General features: G+C 50.2%; 1 protein-coding gene and 1 pseudogene across 1 annotated transcript; both read right to left on the bottom strand.

Moving 5' to 3' along the window:
- Positions 1–499: 499 nt before the first annotated feature.
- Gpr179 (G protein-coupled receptor 179) lies at positions 500–15,766 on the bottom strand. Its single transcript, XM_076871325.2, has 11 exons — positions 14,973–15,766; positions 13,388–13,496; positions 11,326–11,413; positions 10,681–10,916; positions 9,794–9,862; positions 9,334–9,443; positions 8,842–9,080; positions 8,521–8,659; positions 7,781–7,886; positions 7,074–7,220; positions 500–5,527 (listed from the first exon to the last, which is right to left on the bottom strand). Exons 1-11 carry the CDS (start codon positions 15,764–15,766, stop codon positions 500–502), a joined length of 7,065 nt encoding a protein of 2,354 aa, XP_076727440.2.
- Positions 15,767–17,688: 1,922 nt separating this feature from the next.
- Positions 17,689–17,972, bottom strand: LOC143410480 (large ribosomal subunit protein eL39 pseudogene; annotated as a pseudogene).
- Positions 17,973–22,567: the final 4,595 nt, after the last annotated feature.

The following is a 22,567-nucleotide window of genomic DNA, read 5'->3' as shown; positions in this document are numbered from 1 at the left end:
TTTCCCCCAGTTTATCTCTCAACTTGAATTAAGTACCTTCTGAAGCTGCGTATAGTGACTTTATAACCTTATATGGCTCCACAGTCCCTATGTTGCCAACTCCTTGGGTGCTTTTTGTTTCTTAAAAAAATCACCCTTTTATAGACTCCAGAGAAGAATTAAGTTTCCCTATTCTGGGCACTGCTGACTTCTTTTCATCAGTAACACTCCAGTGGCTTGTGTCAAATATGTTAGATGGGTGGGTGGGAGGAGTCTCTGGAAGTAGAGGGTCCAGCCTTTGTATCTTCAAACAGAAAGAAAAGTTAAAAGCAAAGAATGGGTGGGACTTTCCCTGGGGTCTGAGCTGAACCCTTCTTGTATAGTTGTATTTTGAATGAGTGGACCTTTGGCCTTCTTAGAAGTGGTCAAGTGTCTTTGATTCAGCTCTTTGGAAACACTAAGATTTAGAAAAGACTTTGGTTCCTGAAGCCTAGATCTGTTTGACCTCACCTGATAGAGCTTATTCCAAGTCCCAAGGATAGACAAGAGGGGTGAGTTCTTCATCTTGAGCTTCAGAAGCCACTTGTCCATGGTCTTCCATTAAGGAGGAAGACCTTTGAGCCTCACCTTCTTGGAGACTTGATTCTGTGCCTAAGCAGGTCTTTGGCCCAAGTCCTGAAGGTCCTTGTGGTTCTCTGATACCTCCCAGAGTAAGAGTATTGACTGGCTTGCTCATCTTGGGGTGGGAGCTCTTGCTCTCTGAAAGGAACCTTTCCAGAGGTCTATGAACTAAAAGGCATGATGATTTTTCAGGAGCTGTGGGGAAATTTTCTGTCTGAGTTGCTGTTAAAGCCAGGAGGCCAGATTCCTCCAACAGGGCTCCAGTTTCCTCCCAAGGACAGATGTCTGCCATGATGCCCCTTATTTTGTTTCCTTCCGGATCTGTTACTTCCCATTGACACAGTTCTGCTATCCTACTCCCCATGCTGCTTGCTCCGTGGGGACTGACTGTGGATTGGTTGGTGTCTAGAGCATTTTGCTGTGGGAAGAACTCTCCTGATCCTGTGCCTTTCTCAGGGCAGACTGTCAGCTGTTCTTTGCCAGGTTTTGCTGCTGTTTTTGAAAAGTGTCCTTCAGTCCCTCCAGATTCTGCCTTTGCAAGGAACACCTCTCCTTGCCCTTGTGGTTCTCTGCTCACCCACTGCTCTAGTTCCCCTTCCCCTGCTGCTTTTTTATCCACCTCCCAAGGGCAGATCTCTGCTTTCTTGGCAGAGGGAGTCTCTTCCACTTCCCAAGGACACACTTCTGCCACCCTGGCCCCCACTCTGCCTGCTGTCTCAGAATTGCCTTTGCTTCTATCACAAGCATGTGGATATGATTGTGAAGACAAACCCCCCAAATCTTGGCTCTCTTCAGCCTCCTGCTTCTCAAAGTCAGCTATCTCTGATGTTTTCTGGACTGTCACACCTTTGGGCTTTAGTTTTTCTGGGGCTCTTCCCTCCTCTTGAGATTCCCTCTTTCTATCCTGTCTCCATGACCCTTTCTCAGGGATTTTCTCAGTTACCTCCCAGAGACAGATCTTGGCCTTGGAGCTGCTGTCAGGTTTATACACATCTGGATCAGGAGCATCCCATGGACACACCTCAGCGACCTTGCTCCCAGCACTGAGCAGACTCTGGGAACTGGCTGTAGGTTGGTCAGGGTGCTGATGGTCTTGCTGCAAGAAAGAGCCTGCTGGCACCATGCTCTCCCATGGGCAGATGGATGATAGTTGGTTGCTTGTTCTTCCACCTTCAGTAATTAATTCTGCTTTTGAAGCTTGAGCTTTTTCATGAGTCATGTGTTCTGGGAGGGAGTCTGTCCTTGGATCTTGTCTCAGGTCCCCTTTCTGTGTTGCTTCATCAGTCACTTCCAAGGAATGTCCCTCTGCCACCTGACTACTAGTGTTGCTGGACAAGTCTGAGACCTTGGAGGTCTGAGCAGATGATTCCCTCAAGTCCTTTTCTTCCCAAGGACAAATAACTTCCTGTTCTTGATGGTGTTTTGCCTCCCATTTTGATATGCCTTCTCTAGGGAAAGTGAGTCTCTCCTTTTCTAGAGTTTTCTCCCTCTGCCCTGCTGATTCATTCCCCATCTCTTGCTTCAGTCCCTTTCCAGTAGCTCCTTCACTTACCTCCCAGGGACAGATGTTGGCTTTTGCATGGGTGAGGGTTTCTTCTACTTCCCAGGGACATACCTCAGCTGGCCTGCAGCGCACATGGTCCAGTTCCTGGAGTCGAACTTTTGGTTCATCAATGTCCAGAGTGTCTGAATTCTGGGAGGAGCCTCCTGGACTCAAGCTCTCCCAGGGACAGGCAACCTCCAGGCCTGGACTCTGTGGCTTCTTTGAATCAGTAACTGTTCTCTCCTTGGATACAGAATCTGCAGACATTTTTCCTATATCTGTTGGTGATTTCCTAATGGCCTCAACTTCCAAAGCCCTTTCCTTTCCTGCTCCAGCACTTACTTCCCAGGGACAGATCTTTGTCTTCTCTGCTGCCAGAGTCTCTTCCATGTCCCATGGGCAGATCTCAGCAGCTTTGCTTCTTACACTGTCTGACCTCTGGAAAATAGTTCGGGGTCTCTCTGTGTCTTGAGCACCTGGTTGTAGGGGGAAGCTACCAGGGTCCATGCTCTCCCAGGGGCAGACTGCCTCCAGCTTTTCCCGTGCTGTGACCTCTTGGGGGATTCCTGCTTTTTCAAGCATTTTCCCCTTGTCCTTTTGAGATTCTCCTTTTTTTGGTGCCTGTCCCAATGTCCAGTCTTGTGTTTCATTTACCTCCCAGGGACAGATTTCTGCTGTGGCAGGAGTTGTTCCCTTTTTCTCTGGCTTAAGAGCTTCCCATGGACACAACTGCATTGTTCTGCTGTTCCCATTGCTTAAGAGTTGGTCACCAGCTTTGGATGAGGAGATGTCTGGACATGGGCTAGACTGTACAGGGGCTATGCCCTTCCAGGCGCACACCGACTCCTGCCATGGACTTACTGTCGGCACAGCCTTCACAGTTTGTTCCCCCATTTCTCCTGAGCTCCCCTTTCCGAGGGCTTTCTGCTTTTCTTGGAGAGATTCTCCTCCTGCCCCCTGACTTGGTGCTTCCTTCCCTGGGAGCTCATCACCTAGCTCCCAGGGACAGATCTCTGACTTCCTATTAGAAGGTGAATCTCCTGCCTCCCATGGACACACTTCTGCAAGACCATTGCCCAGACTTTCTGGGACCTGAAGTGAGACTGCCAAGGGGCCCCGGAAGTCTGTACTCTCCCACGGACAAAAAGACTCCAGATCTCCACCCAGTTTCTGTTCTCTCCAGAAAGCTGCTTTCTTGGGAGCTTTTTGCCTTTCCTGGGGGAGCACCATCACCTCCTGGGCCATTTTCCCCTCCCTTTCACTTTCTTTCTGGGAACACAGGTCTTCCTTGGCAGTGTCAGGTGAATAAGCCTCCGGGTCCATGGCTTCCCCCGGGTCCTTTTCTGCCTTCCTTGCCTCCACACTGCCCACTGCCTCACACCTGCCCCTGGTTCTGTCAGAGTCCTGAGGGACTGACTGAGGGGACAGACCTCCAGGATCGGCACTCTCCCAAGGACACACTGCCTCCTGGCCCCTCACCAGCCTCTCTGGCTTTTTCCTAGTGAAGACAGTCACTCTTTTGGACTCTGATTTTTCTGGAACTTTGCCTCTCTCTTCATGGGCATCCTCAAGCTCTTGCATTACTGCCTCCCTCTCGGGGGCTCCTTCACTCACCTCCCAGGGGCAGATTTCCACCTTGTTGTTACTGTCTAGCTGACATGTTGGTGACTCAGTGACTTCCCAGGGACATACCTCCGCCACCGTGAAGTCAGCACTGTCCAGGGGTTGGAGGCCAGCTTTAGGCAGTTCCAGCTGCCCTACAGGGGCTGCCTTTGCCTGTTCAGCATTTTTGTCCTTGGAAACTTGCCTCAGTATGGCAAACCCTGTTTCACCCGTTTTCTCAACTTTCTGCTCCCCTAGACCCTGGGATGTCCTTCTGCCTCTGTCCTCTTGTTCTCTGCTGCCTTCCTGGTGCCGGACTTGGAGCATTCTGCTGGTGTGGGCATTCTGTTGGTTTTGGAGGGACTCTTCATCATTGCAGGGGGCCAGGGCAGCCTGCTTACTCACTGCCTTGGGCCACCCCAGCCTGGGAGACCGGGGGGAAGCCCCTGCACCCTCCACTGGAGCCTTGTCCTTATCCCTTTCTGGACTTTCCTCCCCATTCTCCTTCTCCCTGTAAGTGCTCCGAGAACGGGTCAGCGCTTTGATAGCCAGGCCTAGGCTGCGCATGGAGGCCTGTTGCACAGGGGTCCTGAGGCTGTGGGCTTTAGAGATCTTGGGCCTGTCCCCACCCACATCATCAGCTTCCCCCTGGAGACACCCTTCCTCTGTGTTCATCTCAGGTTCCCCAGCTCCCCTTTTCTCTATTGCAACAGAGAGGGCCCTCCAGAGCCTGGCTGTAGCTAGGGTGGGGGAGTGGCTGCCTCTCTCGGGTTCTGAGGGAGCTTCCTGGGCAGCATTTTCTTTCTTGACTGGCAATTCTTCATTCTCCCAGGGGCAGATGTAGGTGATTACGCTGGGGCTTTGTGGGGATACTGGCACTGGTGCCAGGGCAGGGGTAGGGGTTGGGGCCAGAGGTGGCATCAGAGCTGGAGTCAGAGTGGAGTTGGGAGACAGCGTTCTTGGCTCTCCCAGGCAGGCCCCAGACAGGGCCAGGATGGGTGTGGAGACCTGGTGCCTGATGGGTGGGTGAGGCAGCTTCCTACCAGCCTCTTCATGAAGCCTCCCAGAGATGTGAGAGCTGCCCACGCTGCTGCTCTTGGCAGGGGAGGGTGGAGCTGATAGGGGGGCCCTTCGAGCCGGCTCCAGCCTCCTGGCTGATGGTCTCCACGCTGGGCTCATCATGGCTGCCTCGGCCTTCTTTTGCTCCTCTCTTTCCTTTGCCTGCAGGTAGGTCTCTTCCAAATAGGCTTGGCTGGCCACAAGCAGGGCCTTTTCCCTAGAGCCAGCTACAACACTGAGGGACTTCTGCAGGGAATTGGGCCGCTTCCTGGGTACCCTGTCTCCAACAGTCAGGTTATGGGCACTGGCTGACCTGTAGCCCAGGGCAGAGGGCCCTTCCATCAACTCCCTGCTCTCCACCTGAGGGGCCTTCTTGGATAGGTTCCTCCTCAGCAGGGAGTCAAGGAGAGGTGGGTCCTGCTCCCTTTGGTGGTCATAGGTGCTGCAGGACTTGGGCAGGGCTGGTGGCCCTTCTGCTTCCTGCACGCTAGAACTGCAGAGCCGATGGCGGGAGGAGCCAGGCAGGCTGCCATGGCCCAGGGAGCCTGAATCCTGGGAATGTTGCCTGGTCAGGGCCTCAGGGAACTCAGCCAGGTACCTCACGAAGGAGTGGCCCAACCCCTGGCGGGAGCTGCCACGCTTCTTAGGCAGGTGGGGGTTATTAGCAGCCATTTCCTTGGTCTTGCGGACCTCTAGCTGGGCATAGAGCTTCTTCAGCTCCTTCTGAGGAAAGGAACAAGGAGAGCAGACCTGCCATTGAGCTGCTATTGAGATGTACAGACTGAGCAATCCCTGGCTGGTCTCCCCCTTGATCCTTATTTAGACTTCTTTGGGCATCTCTTTTCCATTAAATATGTGCCTTCCCTGCTTTTAAGACTCTGAGATTCACCACTCCATTCCTACAAGACCAGTACCAATCTGCTTTAAGCTGGATCCATTAAATACCCAGGGATTAGAGTGCCCTCCATTCTCCGGGGCACTGTGGTCTGGTGGGAAATTACCAACATGGTGAACAGAAAATGGATTTGACACTGCTAACCCATTTGGGCCTTAAAGCTATTTTCTTGACGTCTCTGAGCCTTTGCATCTTCTAAAAAGTAATGCTACCTGACTGACCAGTGTTTTTGTCCTTAAGAGGATTATGAGCTTGATGGAACTAGTGCATCAGAAAATGTTGTGTTTAGATAGAAATGATGGAACTGGAGCTTTGCATGTCTGTTATGCTCAGTTTCTCCCCTGAGCCAGCACAAGGGGAGCACACTTATGTTCCATAAAGTGGGAAGACGAGTGTGGCATGGTTGTGGCAAATTCATGACCTCCCAGCTGGATGGGAGTCTGAGCTCAGTCTTTGCCTGAGAGGGGTCAGAAGCTGAAAGGGTTAGGAGGACGTGGGGAAACAGGCAGAGGCAGTTGGATGAGGAGGGAGTGAAGAGGTGGAGGATTCTCCTTTGCAAGACTGTAAACAAGTAAAGTGTAGGTGGGCCTCAGTGGAGTGGAGGGGATGGACAAAATGGTTTCCCAGGATGGCTCCTGTACCTTAGGTTTTATAAAACCCCTGGGTCTCCTTGTTTCCTCCCTACCAAGCCTCTTCTTATGGTTCCTGTGCATATAATGCTCCCCTTGAGCAGAAAAAATTAGAGTAGAATGATCTTCCAGGATAAGCCCAGAAAGAACTTTGTTTTTTCATGATTTACCAGGTCCAGGGAAGGGATTCTGGTGTGGAAATCCTGATGGTCATTCATTGCCTGAACTGCCCAACCCCACAGCTGACCCTTAGGTCACCAACCAGCTTGCTTTGCTGGGTACCAAGGGGTTTCTTATCTGCCCACCATGATGAAGACAAGAAGGATTAGGGCTCCACTCAGTTGTGCCTCCAGTTTGCTGCGTGGCCTGGGCCTGGGCCTCCAAGATCTGGGTTTTGGGTCTTTCTACTTGGGTGCTATATAGCCTCATTTGAATAGAGTCAGAAGAGTCAGTTTTTAGGGCTGTGTTGGAGAAGGGAGAAGGCAGTCTTGAAGGGTGGGGAACCTTTGGGGAGGGAACCTGCAGTGTCACACAGTGTCACACAGTGCTACCTCTGCCCAGGCTCCCCGACACACACATACTGGGGATTGAGCCCAGGGGCACTTGACCACTAAGCTACATTCCCAGCCCTTTTTATTTTGTATTTTGAGACAGGTGGGATTATGGGCCTGCACCACTGTACTCAGCCTCTGCCCAATCCTTAAGAGCTGGTATCAAAGAAGTCAAGGAGGTGGGTGGCACCTACCCTAATGTCTCCAGGGTCCAGGCTGCGCTCACTCCAGGCTGAGGCGATACTGCTGTTGAGATAGGAGCCTGAGCGCTGCAGGTCCAGCTCATCTTCATACACCTCATCCAAGATCTCCTCCCGGGGAGGAGCCCCTGACTTCCGGAACTAGCCAGGGTGGGTGTGCATGGGGGAAGAGATCATGCTCATGTAGCTGCTTGTGGAAGGCCAGGGCACAGCTCACTGTAGCTCCCCACTGACTCCTACTTTCACCTGCCCTGTGGGATACATCTTTACTTTGTGTTCTTCATCCCTCCTCTGATTTGGAATTCTGAGGATCTGTAGGATGTAATTCCTCCTCATCCCCTCTGCTCTTCTGTAGCTGAGACCATGGCAATCCCACCCTCCCTAGCTATGTCCTTCAACTCCCCCACCTGCCTCTTTGTAACTACTTCCAAGCAGATTTTCAGAGGCCACCAGCCTTCCACCTGTGGATAAAGGGACCCTCTCCAGCTCTAGCACTTATTTCCTTTGCCCAAGAACTGGAGCAGAGAATATCTTTCTCCTCCCACCCATGTCCTTGCCGAGGGCCCTGTCACTCAGAGCTCACTCACTTCTAGCACCTTCTGCCATCCTTGCCCTGATCTGGAGAGGGCGCAGTGGTGGCAGATGTACAGTGCTCTTATCAAGGGGAAGGGTCTACCTCATGCAGAGGGGTAAGACCTCACCTTGGGGATGAAGATCAGAGCCAGTGTGGCAGTGACTGTGCTGTGGGTGTGGAAGAAGAAGAGGAGAAGAGTCCAGTCTGGGTGCAGGGACGGAACCAGCACAAACCTGGGGGCCGAATAGGAGGGGGGTGATCTGTAGTACAGGTGGGCGTGGCCTCCTGGCCTCACCTGGAAGGCTCCTCTCCCCAGCCCAGAGCTCCAATGGTTGAGGAAGGTGCTCTTCTTCCTGCCCTCTCCCAGATAGTGGAAGGCCAGGGCATAGCTCATGTTAATCCCACCTCTGAAGAAGCCCTCCCAGGATGCTCCAGCTCTCCTTCTCAGAGTGCCTAGTGTGCAGAACAGAATCATGCTCCGTGACTTGTCAGGATCACCTTGTGGGTTGATTCTGCCTCCACCACAGGGCCAGGTCCCCATGGGCATACAACAGACCTACTGTTCAAATGGCTGAGTGAGGAAGAAGGCAGGGAGAAGTGAGGGTGCGTTGGAAAGTACATATTGGGGGTTCTAGAGGGGTGTCTTAGGAAGGGGACAGGAATTAGAAGGGGGACAAACTTCCTTTTGGGTAGTTGCCTCTCACCTGGGTGAGGCATGGGGTGCAGAAGGGGTATGGAGAGACCCTTCCTCATCCTGTTGTGGCATAGCAGTGTTGCAAGGACAATCATTGGATGGGCCCCCTCGCCTGGGAGGGGAGGAGTAGCATCAAGGTGGGAGGAGCCCCAGGTAGTTGGGCCTGTCCTCACCTGGCCATGTGGAACGCAGCCGAAAGCAGCAGCTCATTGTGCAGGGCAATGCCCATGTAGCGTGGCTCATGGAAGGCCGAGGGCACAGCCCTGGTGGCGTAGCAGAGGAAGCTGCCCCAGCACAGCAGCAGCATCTCAGCTGTGGGGCAGTGAAAGGGACAGGGTGGCACCACCTCAGCAGCCTGCTGCTCCTGTCTCCACAGGGTATGCTGAGGAGCCTGGGCCCAGGGTCTGGGCACAGGGTGGGAGGACCAGCACAAGAGGACCCTGGAGGTATGGAGCCGGGCCAGAGTGAGGTTGGGCTCAGAAGAAGCAGCTCACCCACAACCATGATGTAGTCCCAGCGGTCGTGGTGACAGAGGTAGAAGTGGCGGCCAGTGAGAGTGTGACCTCGAGTCACCAAAGGTGTGTGCTGGATGCTTCGCTCCAGGATGCCCACTGTCCACATGGCCAGAAAACCCAGCACCAGCAGCACGAGCAGCCCCAAGCGCTGCAGGAGGTGCCCACTGCTCAGGTGTGGGCCCCGCTGGGCTGTGCGAGACAGGAACAGCTGGAGCACTCTGCAAGAGTCAGGACACACGTGGAAGCTGGGGGCTGAGGAGGGCGGCCAGATCCCTGACCTCTGTTGTAGCTGCCCTCCCCGCCACACATTTGTGTGTCCTATTCTTTCCATGGTTTCCCCAAAAAGTTACATGTCGGGGAGTGTGAATGATGGGGACAGAGCGGAGTGGAGCTGGTAAGGGTTTGATTTGCAGGAATGAGCCCAGGTGATCTAGGAGAGCAGTGTGAGAGCAAGGTCTTCCCGGGCCCTACCTATAAAGCTTGAGTATAATGGTCCCATAGACGATGGCAAAACCCAGCAGCCGAACCCAGCGAAGAGCAATGCAGCGGAACATGCTGGGCTTGAAGTATAGGATGAAGACCTGGTGGGAAGGGAACAAGAGGAGCTGCTCTCCACTGCACTACTGCTGTGCTGGGCTCTGTGCAACATACACGGCTAATCCTCCCAAGAGCCCTGCAATAGAGGCATCATCATCTCCATTCTTCAGAGGAGTAGCTTAAGTATCAGAGAAGTTAGGTAACTTTTCCTAGATCACCACAGCAGATCATGGAGCTTTTTTAAGCCTGGGGCTATTTGGCTCCAGAGCTCACTAGACCAGCCTGGGTAATTGGAGGTCTCTGAATCCTCTGAGGGCTTTATGGTTTGGAGAGTGCCAGGTTGGGGCTGTGGAGGATCCTGGGAGGTGAGGTTAGCCGCTGGCCACAGACTCACAGGAAAGTAGAGAAGCAGGGATCCAAAGAGGATGATTTCCAACAGGACAACTCCAGATGCCCGGATTCTCTGTGAACCCATGGAAAAAAGAGAGGCCGTGAGCAGGGCAGTGGGGGGATGGAGCCTGGATGATGATGTTAGAAGGTTGTAGATCTGTTTAGGGGTCACTCTGGGCCTAGGGTAAGGCTTCATCCTATACTGACTCCACCCTCTGTCCCGAACACATCTGCACTCCCACTACCTACGCTCTCAGCTGCACGGCACTAAGCCTGGCTATCGCCAAGGTTTCACATGGCTTCCTGCAGTCCTGTGCTCCCCACCCAGTCCCCTGCTGAACTCATATCAGAGGTTGCTGGAGATAGGAAGGATTTGAGCTTTGAGTCACACTGCCCCATTGTCTGGAATGGAATAAACCTTCTCTGCCCAACAAGTATCCAGTTAACCTTCAAGCTTCACTCATATGTCACATTCTCCAGAAAGTGCTTCCAATGCCATCTTTGGCAGGATACCAATCCCTTCTCCAAGCTCCCATAGCAACTGACAGCAGCCTTTTCCTTGCCCCTGTCTCACTGTGCTGTCATTTTAGTGCGTCCTCCATTAAACCAGACGCTCCAGGAGGGTCCAGATCACTTCCTCTAGTGCCTAGGCAATGATTTGCTTAGCATATATATTCAACAAGCATTTGCTGAATTAAGTTCAGTGCCTTCATTTTGCAGGTAAGGAAACAGGATTAAGGTAAAGAGGTCACTTGCCTAATGTCATATAGTGAGTTAGGTTTAGAATTAAGACTGGCCCATTCTCCCGAGTTCTAGTCATAAGTAGACCCATGTCTGGACTAGGGATGGGTAGGATGTGTGTGCAGGAGAGAGTGGCAGGGCCTTCCTTGCCTTGCTCCAGCGGCAGTGGTAGGAGACCAGCATGCTCAGGAAGACGGCCAGCATGCAGCAGGTCTGGAAGGCCAGTACTGCTGCCCGCAGTGCTGGGGCCTCCTCTGCCAGGCATGGTGTGGCATCTATGCAGCTGGTGCAGCCCTCGGAACATGGCTGACACCTCAGCAGCCTCCCCAAGCTGCCTTGTGGAGACCCAAATTGGCTGGTAGTCTGTGTGGCACTTTCCTCTAACCCTGTAAAGAGCAAAATAGGTGCAGAGATAGGGGCTTGTTTGGAGCATCCTGAGATCCTAGCCTTCTGTCCTGCCCTCCTATGGTCTGTGGTCCCAGGGCACGAGGGAGTAGGTATTCCCTGGGGAGGGCAGGGTAATAGGAAGAGGTGGTACCAGAAAGAGGTACCAGGAAGTGGTAACAGGAAGAGTTTAGGGCTCATTGGGAAGCCAGCTTTCAACATACCTATATGTTCAGGCTCATTCTTAGAAGGCAAATGCCCCCACAAAATCCTGCTGCCATCCCCTGCTTTCTCTTGACCTTCTGCTTTTGCCCCACAAACTCTCTCCCAGGATCCTCAAACTGCCTTTCCTCCCCATGTTTCCTCACCAGTCTAGCCTGTAAAAACCTACCTGGTCTTCACTGTACTTACCCCCAAAGCCACTTGCTCCATAGAATCCAGGTCGGCAGTGACAGAGGTAGCGGCCAAGAACAAAGCCCTGATTCTCCAGGGGGACACACTGTGAGGATGATAAATATGTATTTATATGGGGTCTTCAGGGAGGTATTGGAGGGTACATCTAGCTCCTTGTCCATGATTTTTGGATCTACTCTTGGAGATTCCACCAGAGGCTCTTCCTGAGGAGAGCCTTTCTTCTTTGGAACCCCTCTCTTCCCTCCTACTGTTGCCCTTTTCAAAGAGACCCTAAGCAAGGAGTATGAGATAGATCACCCTTTTGTTTAGTCTGGCAGTGACAGGAGCTTCATAGGTCCTAGGTTGCTAGGGCAAGGTACCAGGGGGGAAGTGGAAGAAGAGAGCTCTGAGCCACAGAGCTCTGCCTCTGTGCTGCTTCAAAGGGTCCCCCATCATCCGCCCTCTTTGATGCACAGGTGGACTGAAAAGGCTCCCTGTGGTGGAGTAGCTTTCTGCATCAGGGGCCATCTGGCTTGGGCACAGAACTGCTTTCGCTGGCCCTAATGCCAGGCTGGTGGGATGCCAAGGCCAGTCCTTTATTCTACCTCCACCCATTGATGTTTGCCCAGCAGGGAACAGAGTCTGGCAGAGAAGATGAGCACGTGGATGAGGTCAGATCTGTTGGGGAGAGTTGCTGGGAACAGACATCAGTGGGGCAAAGGAAGGAGCTAGCCTTAGGAGATTCTATATGTAGCTCCTGACCTCACCTAGGTGCTTATGAAATTGAGGCCCAGCTCTTCCCCTCTAGGCTGGACCACTGGAACATGCTCTGTTCCTGCCACAGTCTGCACAAACATTTTCTATTATTATTATTATTTTTTACTGGGAATTGAACCCAGAGGGGATTTACCACTGAGCCACCACATCCCCGTCCTTTTTATATATATATATATTTTTTAGTTGTAGATGGACACAATACCTTTATTTTATTTATTTTTATGTGGTGCTGAGGATGGAACCCAGTGCCTCACACATGCTAGGCAAGTGCTCTACCACTGAGCTACAACTCCAGCCCTCCAGTCTTTTTTCTTTTTTATTTTGAGACAGGGTCTCACTAAAGTATTCACTTAGTTATTGAGGCTGACCTAAAATTTGTATCCTCCTGTCTGAGCCTTCTTAGTCACTGGGATTACAGGTGTGTGCCACCATACCCAGCCCAGTCTGCACAATCAGATAAATGTATACCCAGGGAAGTGAATGTGGCCAGGTTAAAAAATGAATGAGTGCTTGCTTAGCATGTGAGAGGCCCTGGGTTCAATTCCTTCTATTCTTAGACTTCTAGGTCCAAACACATGTCCCTGAAGAGCAATAGGGCCACCTGTGTGTCCAGAGCAATATGTCCACCCACCCAACAAGCTGCAAAGCTTGTCTTGGCTTCAGTACAGCTCAGAAACAAGCATGCACTTGGTGTAACCCATAGAGTGGACAACTTCACTGGCTTCCTGGCCTCCCAGTATTGGGCTTGCAGGATTGCCAGCCAGTGATGTCCATCATCTTGATGTACCTGTGCCTGTGGCTTTGACTCTGCCTGGGTCTGGCCTAGGGTCCATCCCCCACACCAGTCCCAAATTGCTCGTCACCCAACCAGCAATTCCATTTATTTTGACAAACACAGATGGAGTATTCTTTGTGGCCATGAGGATTTCAGAGCTGTGTTGACATGCAGTATGTGATCCAGAGGAAGGAAAGAAGATGATTAATAGAGGCTCAGAAGTGGCTCTGGAGCAATGAGCACCAGGAAGGAGGGTAGGCAGGGAGACACACTGAGATTTCAGAGGCATGAGGGATAGTTTCCTGGGGGGGGGGGGGCGAAGGCTGGGAGTTAAAGGGATAGGTCATTCGTGGTCTCACTTTTAATAAAAGACTGGCATCTCACCTCTGCCAATCACTAAGGACTTCCCTGAAGCCCTGAGAGGCTGGGTTGGCTTTGTCAGCTGCTTCTGGGAGCTGGGTGGTGGCAGTGATGGGCAAAGGGCAGGGAGGCAGGACCTAGAGGCCCCTCCACCTTCCTTATCCTTACCTGGGTGCTGTTGAGATCACACAGGTGTGTATTAGAGTACCAGCCTGGGCCACTTGCACACTGATTGATGTCCACGCCCTGGAGATCTATGTCCATCTGCACCTGCCCCCTAGGGCAGTGAATTAACAGTGATGAATGTCAAGGTGAGCATGGATACTTGGGTACTAGACTGTGGGGCAATGTAGTCTTTGCACACTTTAGCACAATGGCTGCAGCATAGAAGGAGGGAACACATGGATTCCACTTCTCCAGTGCTCTGTTCTCTGTAGCAACAAACTCCTTCCACTGGTTGTTCCCCCACCCCTCCACTTTTCAACATCTTATCATTTTACAATTTCTGTCAATGAGTAAAGGGTGGGGGCATGCCAGGACATGCAGGAGCTGGGGCTCTGAGAATCTATCTGTCTGAAGGGGATTTGCACAATTCCACTTTGCATGTATACACATACACAAGCAGCGGGGCTGTTACCCCCACCCCCACTGTGTCCGTGCAATTCTGAATTGATCATAGCAAAAGGAGGAGCCCTAAACTGGAGCTGCCTGGCCCAGCAATTCCCCAATCCCTGCTCTGGGTTGAGTGAGGAGAGAGCTGGCAAAGAGCCATCTGCCTTCCTGAAGGAGGGGGACTCTGCTGAGAACAAATGGGGACACTGAGCTAGAAAAGCAATGTTAATTGTTGAATTCCTCGTAGTACTGTGTTCATCTTCTGCCCCCTTCCCAACACGACTCCCAAGCCCCTTGCTCTAGCTCAGAGAGCAGTCAGTTATTGGAGGAGTATCACAAGCTCCTGGGTCAGGACAGGCAGGACAGTTGGGGCCTGCTCAATGTAAGAAAATTGGCCTTGGGAATGACCCTGGCACCCCAGATAGAAAGGGTGTTGGTTCCAAGCCCCTTCCCAAGAATTTTTCTCCTGGGGAAGCCTTCTCTTATAACTCTCCATTCAAACAGCAGATTTAACTCCTGGAGTGCCCACCCTGGCTCCTTGGAAAAGCCTCATATATGGATTGTCACTGTCACCTAAGCCAAGCCCTTTCTTGCCTTCTTTTTTTATTTTATTTTTTAATTTCTTTGCAGCACTGGGGATCTAACCCAGGGTCTCCACATGCCAGGCAAGCCACATCCCCAGCACCCCCTCCTGCCTTTCACATCCACTCCTCAGACCTGAGGATCAAGACTGATGCCTGTCTATATCCACACACCTCTATACCTACAAGTGTGTATATCTACATCTAGATGTGTTCCTACATATGCATACCTTCCTGTACATGCACACCTTCCTGTACACGCACAAGCTCATAGGCATTCATTCATATGCTCAAGAACATAAATACAAATACCAAGATAAAGAAGCATAAATGGACTGATTCATACTCAGTATGTACACTCACACCTGCGTGTGTTAACAGATCGTTATAGATTCACAGAGTTGGCTGCAAATACACACAGCTGAATGCAAACACACACATCTGTGCCCCCCAGACACACACACATGTTCTTGCCAAATGTCCCATGCACAGCTGGGTAGACTAATGTCCCCACTGCCACATACCCACAAATCCATCAGATCCTATGCAAACCCACTTACCTGACCTCTGGACTGAGGTCTGGCTTGAGTCCATAGAAGGTGGCCGAGAGTGTAATCAGCCAGCCAGGACGGAGCTGGCCCTCCTGGCATTCCAGGAAGGGAGAAGACAGTCTCACCTGCTGTATGTCCCCAACATACCCATCCCCCTGTGGCCACTTGGGGCTATTGAGGCTTCTTAGGTCATTGGTCAGCACCCGTTTCTGCAGGGGAAGTCTGTCTGGTTCCGCAGCTGAACTCTCTTCCTGCATCCTGTTCCCAGACAAGTCTTGAAGGATGGTCTCCTCCCCGATCCTAGTGGCCTGGAGGGCCAGCTGTAGATGGCTGGCTCCTGGTGGAGGGTTAAAGATCAGCAAAGCCCGGTAGGCCCTTGGGTCCCCCTCCGCCACGCTGCGGACCAGTGCCTGGTACCACTCCACATCCTCCTCCACACTGGACTCGCGGATGTCATTGGCTTGTAGCAGCATGTTGAGAAAATTGGCAGCCTGGGCAAGAGTACCTGCTGCCCTCTGTAGAACTTGGGGGAGCCCTGGTCTGGCTTCTGCTCCAAGAGCTTCATAGCGCTCACTGCAATTAGCCCCCAATAGCTGTTGGGCATCTCCGGAGTAAAGAAAAGCCAGAGCTGCCTCAGCCCCCTGTGAGGCCACCCACATGGGCATAGATCTTGGCTTGGCTTGGGAGGGTAGTAGAGGAAGAGAACGGAGGGGCCTCGGATCTCCCAGAGCCCAGCTGCAGAGGAAACAGCAGCCCAGCAGCCGCCATGCAAGAGAGGGCATCATCATTGCCCAGGTACCCATTCTTTGGGCCGCTCTCAAGACCCTGGGGATCAGGCTGCCTTGGGATTTAGTTACTCAGGAGATCCCAGGCAAAGGCTGGCTGCTTCCAGGTCTCCTCTCCTCTCCCTCTCTCTCCCTCTCTCTCTGTTTCTCTCTCTCTCTCTCTCTCTCTCTGTTTCTCTCTCTCTGTTTTTCTCTCTCTCTCTCTCTCTGTTTCTCTCTCTCCCTCTCTCTCTCTCTGTTTCTCTCTCTGTCTCTCTCTGTCTCTCTCTCTCTCTCTCTCTCTCTCTGGCACTGTCTCGCTTGTTTTCTTCCTTCTAACGTCATCAGCTGGCTGGCTCCTGGATGTAGGTATGGGAGCCCTGCCCCTGCTCTCTCAGTGTGGCCCCTATCGCAAACCCTTTTAATCCTGGCATATCACTCTTTCCTCTTGCTCTGATCCAGTACCCAGTCTCCCCCCACCCCCACCCCACATCTGCTTCAGAGAGAGAGAGAGAGAGAGAGAGAGAGGGGAGGGGAAGGGACCAGAAGTTCTCTCTCTCCTCCCTCTGCCCTTTGCTCCATTAGGAGAGATGGGCAAATCCAGGATGGGGTGCCATAGCAACCATGGGTGAGCCCGTGCCCCTCTCTCCACCCCTCTGCTCCACTGGGCCTCCTGACAGCAATTGCAACAGGCATGATAAGGGCCAGGCTGCATCTCCTGGCAGTCTGCTCTGGCTGTGTGCACCCCCCTGACACCGTGCTGCTTAACTGGATTTTGAGATTGGGAGTGGAAAGGATAGAAAAAAGAGCTCAATATAACCATGATCAGCCTTTGAATAGACTGGGCAGTTTATTACATGTTTATTCTATACATAATCTCAATGAATTCTGCCCCATAACCGTGTATGGTGGATAGCCTTATCCTCATCTCACAGGTGCAGACACTGAGGATCAGAGACAATGTCCCACCCCAGATTACACAACTCATTTTTTTTTTTTGTTTTTTTTTGTTTGTTTGTTTTTTTAAAGAGAGAGTGAGAGAGACGGGGGGGTCGGAGAGAACTTTCAACATTTATTTTTTAGTTTTGGCGGACACACATACATGTTTGTATGTGGTGCTGAGGATCGAACCCAGGCCGCACGCATGCCAGGCAAGAGCACTACCGCTTGAGCCACATCCCCAGCCCCCACACAACTCATTTTGAATTGAAACTTGAACCCAGAACTCTGACTCCCCAACTCTTCCCAATCAAACCACCACGATCCCCGCAGTACTCAGCCTCAAGGACCATAATAGCACCTCTGACAGAGGAGTAACTCTAGGCCCAGAGAACTGAAGGCACTTCCTTAGGAGCATACTGTTGTTCATGACAGAGCTGGGGCCTTACCCAGGTCTCCCTTCCTGACCTAGGTCTTCCTTCTCCTGTCTACAGGGTTAACAGGCACAGCAGCATGGGAGTGCACAGCAGGGGAAAGAGTGAACAAAATTTTGCTTCCATTTCTTCCACCTTTACTTTATCATCCTAAGCCCTGCTTTCTTCCTCTCTTCATGAAAATTGTGATTAGTCTTTCTAGTTCTTCCCAGTTTTCTTATACCTCACATCATTCCCGCTGTTGGACACAATAACTGGGAACCCAGAGTCAGGGCCACCTGAGGCAGCCTCCTGGGATCTGGAAGGGAGTGAATTCTTGGAGGAAGCCATAGCTCCTGCCTCCTGCCACCTGCTCTCTCTTCCATCATTTCTGCATCGCTGATGTGCTTCCCACTTCACCAGGCAACCTGGCCCTACTTGTATAGACCGTCTCTCTCTCTCTCTCTCTCTTTTTTTTTTTTTTTTCAAATGTTTCACATATTTATTAGCAAACCAACCCAAACCAGTACTACAGCTTCTGTGACACTATCCAGATAGGGCAGATATTTACAGGTGGATGTGACAAAATGATCACAGCTTTGATAAATATGTGCGCCATTTCACGTCATTCCTTATAGACCCAGCTTGGTTCTCCTCCAGTGTCTCCTCTTGGAATTGTACCTGATTTTATTACCAGTTTTCATTCGAATCCACTGGGGAATGGGACGATTTTGCTTTTGTTTCTTGGCCAAAAATCGCTTGATCCTGAAAGTCTTGTAAGAAGACGTGGTGAGGGACCGAACTTGGTGCTCGCACCACAATGGCCGAAAAAAGGCGAAGAGATATAGACCGTCTCTTGGCTTCTTCTCTTTTCAATGCCCCACCGTCAACATTTGATGTCCAAGATCACTGAGTGTATGTAGGAAATGATGGTTGATTGTGGGAAGCCGTTCTCGCACGTGATTGGGCACCTCCCGGATTGGGTGTGAGGCTTCTGGCCAAACTGTGTCGGAGCTATCCCCACCCTCTTCAGGTGCGAGAGCCTGTCCGTGTGGGGTGTGACTGACCACTGACCCTGAGGCCAATCACTGACCCTGACCTTGGAATGCAGCCCCCTTCGACCTTCATTGGATGGAATTTTCCCCTGAATTTCTTGTTCCCCAATAAAAGGCCACTCCCTGGCGTGCTCTCTCTCTCTCCTGCTAGTCCTGAGTAAGCCTTGCTGCCCCACCGGGTGGTTTGAGGTGAGAGCCAGAGAGGGGAGAGCTGTCTCGGACCTGGTCATAGAAAAAGGTAATTGAGTCTGTGTGTGTTTATTTTGATCTCACTAGTTAACTTCTATGCCACGAACCTCTTTAATGAAACCAGCGTGCTGGTCGCCTGGTGGAGTTGATGGTTGCTAAAAACTTTCCTTGCTTTATGGGTGGCTCTACAAATAAGTCTGCTGTGGAAAATCAGTGGAGATGTAAGGAGTATGGGAGAGAAGGGGTCTAGAGGGAAAGCCCCCAGGAGAATCTCTACAATGTCAGAATGAGACCTTTTGGCCCATAATCTAGACATCTCTTTAACAGATAAGGGAATGAAAACCCTAAAAGGATAGTGATATTTTCAAGGACACTGTGCCAGTTAGTGGCATATCTAGGAACAGAAAGCTATACTGCACATCCATAGTTCTTTCCTTGGCCTTTCTGATACTGTGTGCTGACAGAGAGAGGGAAGAAGGGGGGCAAGTGACCCATTCCCTTCTTTTTTCAGTACCGGAATGCCCAGGGCCTTGTGTAAACTAATCAAGTGCTCTTCTCTGAGCTACAACTCCAGACTTTTATTATTCTTATTTATACATTTATTTTTGCAAAGCTGGGGATGGAACCCAGGGCCTCAAGCATGCCAGTCAAGTACTCTACCACTGAATCACATTCCCAGCCCCTCCTGACCTTTTTAAATTTTATTTTTGAGAAAGAGTCACTAAGTTGCTGAGACTGGTCTCAAACTTGGGATCCTTCTGCCTCGGGCTCTGGAGTAGCTGAGATTACAGGCATGCACCATCAAGCTCAGCAACCCATTTTCTTACAGTGGCATTAATTGAGGGTCAACAAAATACACCTAATGGTAAGTTAACCCAATTTTTTTCCTAAGAATCTTTTTATAAAAACAGTTAATATTAATATTTCTATAATGCTTTAGAATTTATCAACCACCTCTGTGTGTAAATTTTCATTTAATCCCAAGAGCTCTGTCAACGGTGGATTATGACTAACCTACTTTTAGAAATGAAACACAGGTTCAGAGCTGTTTAATTATTATTATTTTAAAGACAACCTCTTGCTATGTTGCCCAGGTGGTCTTAAACTCCTAATTCTTCTGCCTCAGTCTCCTGAGTAACTGAGACTACAGGTGCATACGAGCACACCTGGCTGTTCAGAGATGTTAAATTATTTGTACTTGGTTATATTCCAAGCAGTGGCATGATTAGGACTTCAACTAGAGCAGCCACAAAGTCCAGAAGGGCAGGGTTTGTGTCTCATTGATTGCAGCTCAAAGCCTTGCCCATTGTTGGAATGACTAAATGAACCTCAGAACTTCTTTAGACCCTCTAAGAGCTGGGGATGTGGATTAGTGATAAACTGCTTGCTTAGCATTTGAGAGGCCGGTAGCAACACACACACACACACACACACACACACACATACACACTCACACACAGTTTTTAGATCCTCTAAATCTGTCTTCATAAGCCTTATAACTAAGACTCTACCACTGTAGAGATCACATTTTGTTTGTTTGGGTACTGAGGAATGAACTCAGGGGTGCTTTGCTACTGAGCTATAACCCCATGCCCTTTTATTTTCTTATTTTATTTTTTTGGGGGGTACTGGGGATTGAACTCAAGGGCACTCAACCACTGAGCCATATCCCCAGCCCTATTTTTGTATTTTATTTAGAGACAGGGTCTCACTGAGTTGCTTAGCACCTTGCTGTTGCTGAGGTTGGCTTTGAACTCTCAATCCTCCTGTTTCAGCCTTCTGAGCAGCTGGGATTACAGGCGTGTGCCACCACATCTAGCCTCCCATGCCCTTTTAATTTTGTGTTTTGAGACAGAGGCTCACTAAGGTGCTCAAGGCCTCTCTAAATTGCTGAGGTTAGCCTCGAACTTGTGATCCTCCTACCTCAGTCTCCCAAATTGCTGGAATTACAGGTATGAGTTACCATGACCAGTACAGGGACCACTTTTATAACCCTCAGTGAAAAAGTTATACGTCAAAGTAAAAACAGATCAACAAACAGAAATCTAAGTCATACAAAGATACACATCATCTGCTTACAGCTTAACATCAATGTATTTTACAGGACCTATGACATAGGCCTGGACAATTGAGGAAGTAGGGAAAGACAGCATTCCTTTGTCCTGCCTTACAAAGAGCATGTGTGTTCTCTTGGACCTCTGTGTTCTCCACGCCATGTGGGATTACAAGGGATGGCTGACTATAGGCAGCCTCTTCTGGGACCAAGAAAGTGACTGGACAGCAGAGGGTGCTGCAGAGCCACAGATTTTTTTCCTCTATTAACTAATCCCTGGGGTCAGAATGTGGGAGAGTCAAGAATAGTAGGGATCTCCTTAGGCCTCAGTATTCTGGGTATTCTAGGTATTCAGGTATTCTAGCAATTTCCCTAGAAAACTGGGTGGCATCTGAGAAGGATCTGGGGAAAGAGAGGGTAGAGAATAAACCTTTTGGGGTCAGACAGCTGATTTTGAACTCTATTACATCTTTTTGTACAGAGTGACTTAGCTAAATAACTTGAGATTCAGTTTATTTCTTCATGTGCAAGGAAGAGTATTGATTTTGTGGTGTTGAATTAAAAACGAATTTGTATTAGGTGGCTTTTTTCAAGCCTTAATGTTGCAGAACCATTTCTGTATATCAAGAGCCTACTCTGCTGGGAACAGTCCTTAGCACTGTAGAGTCCACACAAGGCAGAAAGCAAATGTGTCTCTGTCCTCATAGAATTTACAGTTTAGGGCTGGGGATGTGGCTCAAGCGGTAGCGCGCTCGCTGGCGTGCGTGCGGCCCGGGGTTCGATCCTCAACACCACATACAAACAAAGATGTTGTGTCCGCCGAAAACTAAAAAAAAAATAAATATTAAAAAAAAAAATTCTCTCTCTCTCTCTCCCTCTCTCACTCTCTCTTTAAAAAAAAAAAAAAAAAAAAAAAAAAAAAGAATTTACAGTTTGGTTGTAAAGATTAACCCCCTCCCCCAGTTCTGGGGATTGAACCCAGGAGTGCTCTAGCACTGAGTTACATCTCTGGCCTTCTTGATTTTTGAGACAGAGTTTCACTGAGTTGCCCAGGCTGGCTTTGAAATTGCAGTCTTCCTGCTTCAGCCTCCCAAGTTGCTGGGATTACAGGCCTGTGCCACTGGGCCTGGCAGGAAGACAAGATCAAATCACACACCCACAATGCAGTAAAACAAATGCCTCCTCTTCAGGCTCAGAGAAGAGGAAGGGCCCAGGCAGGGGGATTTCTCTGGTGCAGTGAGGAGTGTTTAATCCAAAGATGGACAGAAGTTTGCTAAGCACAAAGAGAGGGAAAATTCTTCCAAGAAAGGGGCTTTTCTTACACAATGCCCATAGATGTGGGAAATTGCCACAGTGCAAGTGGGACTGCAGGGGACAGACAAGAGGTGTCGCTTGGTGGAGATATGGCCAGAGAGAGGCAGGTGTGAGATCACACAGGGCCTTTAGGCCTCCTTAAGGAGTTTTGTCTTTAGCCTAAGAACAATGGGAAAACAATTATAACAGATTAAGAATGCATTTCCACTTTGAAAAGGTCTCTCTAGCTGCAGGACTTATCACCAATCCTCCATCCTCTTCCCCTCAATGCCCCTTCAGGTAATAAAGTCGGCTAAATTCTGCTGGCTGATCCTTCCTCTTTGTCCCTTATAAATTTCAATGTCTCCCACAGGGACAATTGCAATGAGTTCAAGTCTCACCTTACACAATAAGCTTGATCTTGTCTTGTCCTCATAACATCCTTGCCAAGGATGAGAAAACTGAGGTATAGTAGTTTTAAACAGGCCCCTATCAGCTCTTGAAAGTCAATTGTTAAAATGTCAGAATTTGGAGCTGGGGTGGTGGCTCAGCGGTTGAGCACTCATCTAGCACATGAGAGGCGCTGGGTTTGATCCTCAGCACCACATAAAAATAAATAAAATAAACGTATTGTGTTCAACTACAACTAAAAAAATATTTTTTTAAAAAAATGTTCAGAATTTTGCAAACATATCTATGTTAAACATAGCCACTGATAAAACATTAAATTATAAATCGGGCATGGTGATACATACCTGTAATCCCAGTGATTTGGGAGGATGAGGCAGAAGGCTTCGAGTTTGAGGCCAGCCTGGGTAACTTAGCAGGACCCTGTTTCAAAATAAAAAATAAAAGGGGGGGAATAGCTCAGTGATAGAGTATCACTAGGTTCAATCCC

The sequence above is a fragment of the Callospermophilus lateralis genome, chromosome 11 (genome assembly GCF_048772815.1).
Source record: "Callospermophilus lateralis isolate mCalLat2 chromosome 11, mCalLat2.hap1, whole genome shotgun sequence".
Taxonomy (NCBI): domain Eukaryota; kingdom Metazoa; phylum Chordata; class Mammalia; order Rodentia; family Sciuridae; genus Callospermophilus; species Callospermophilus lateralis.
The sequence above is the reverse complement of the archived record's forward strand: the minus strand, read 5'-3'. Positions and strand labels throughout refer to the sequence as shown.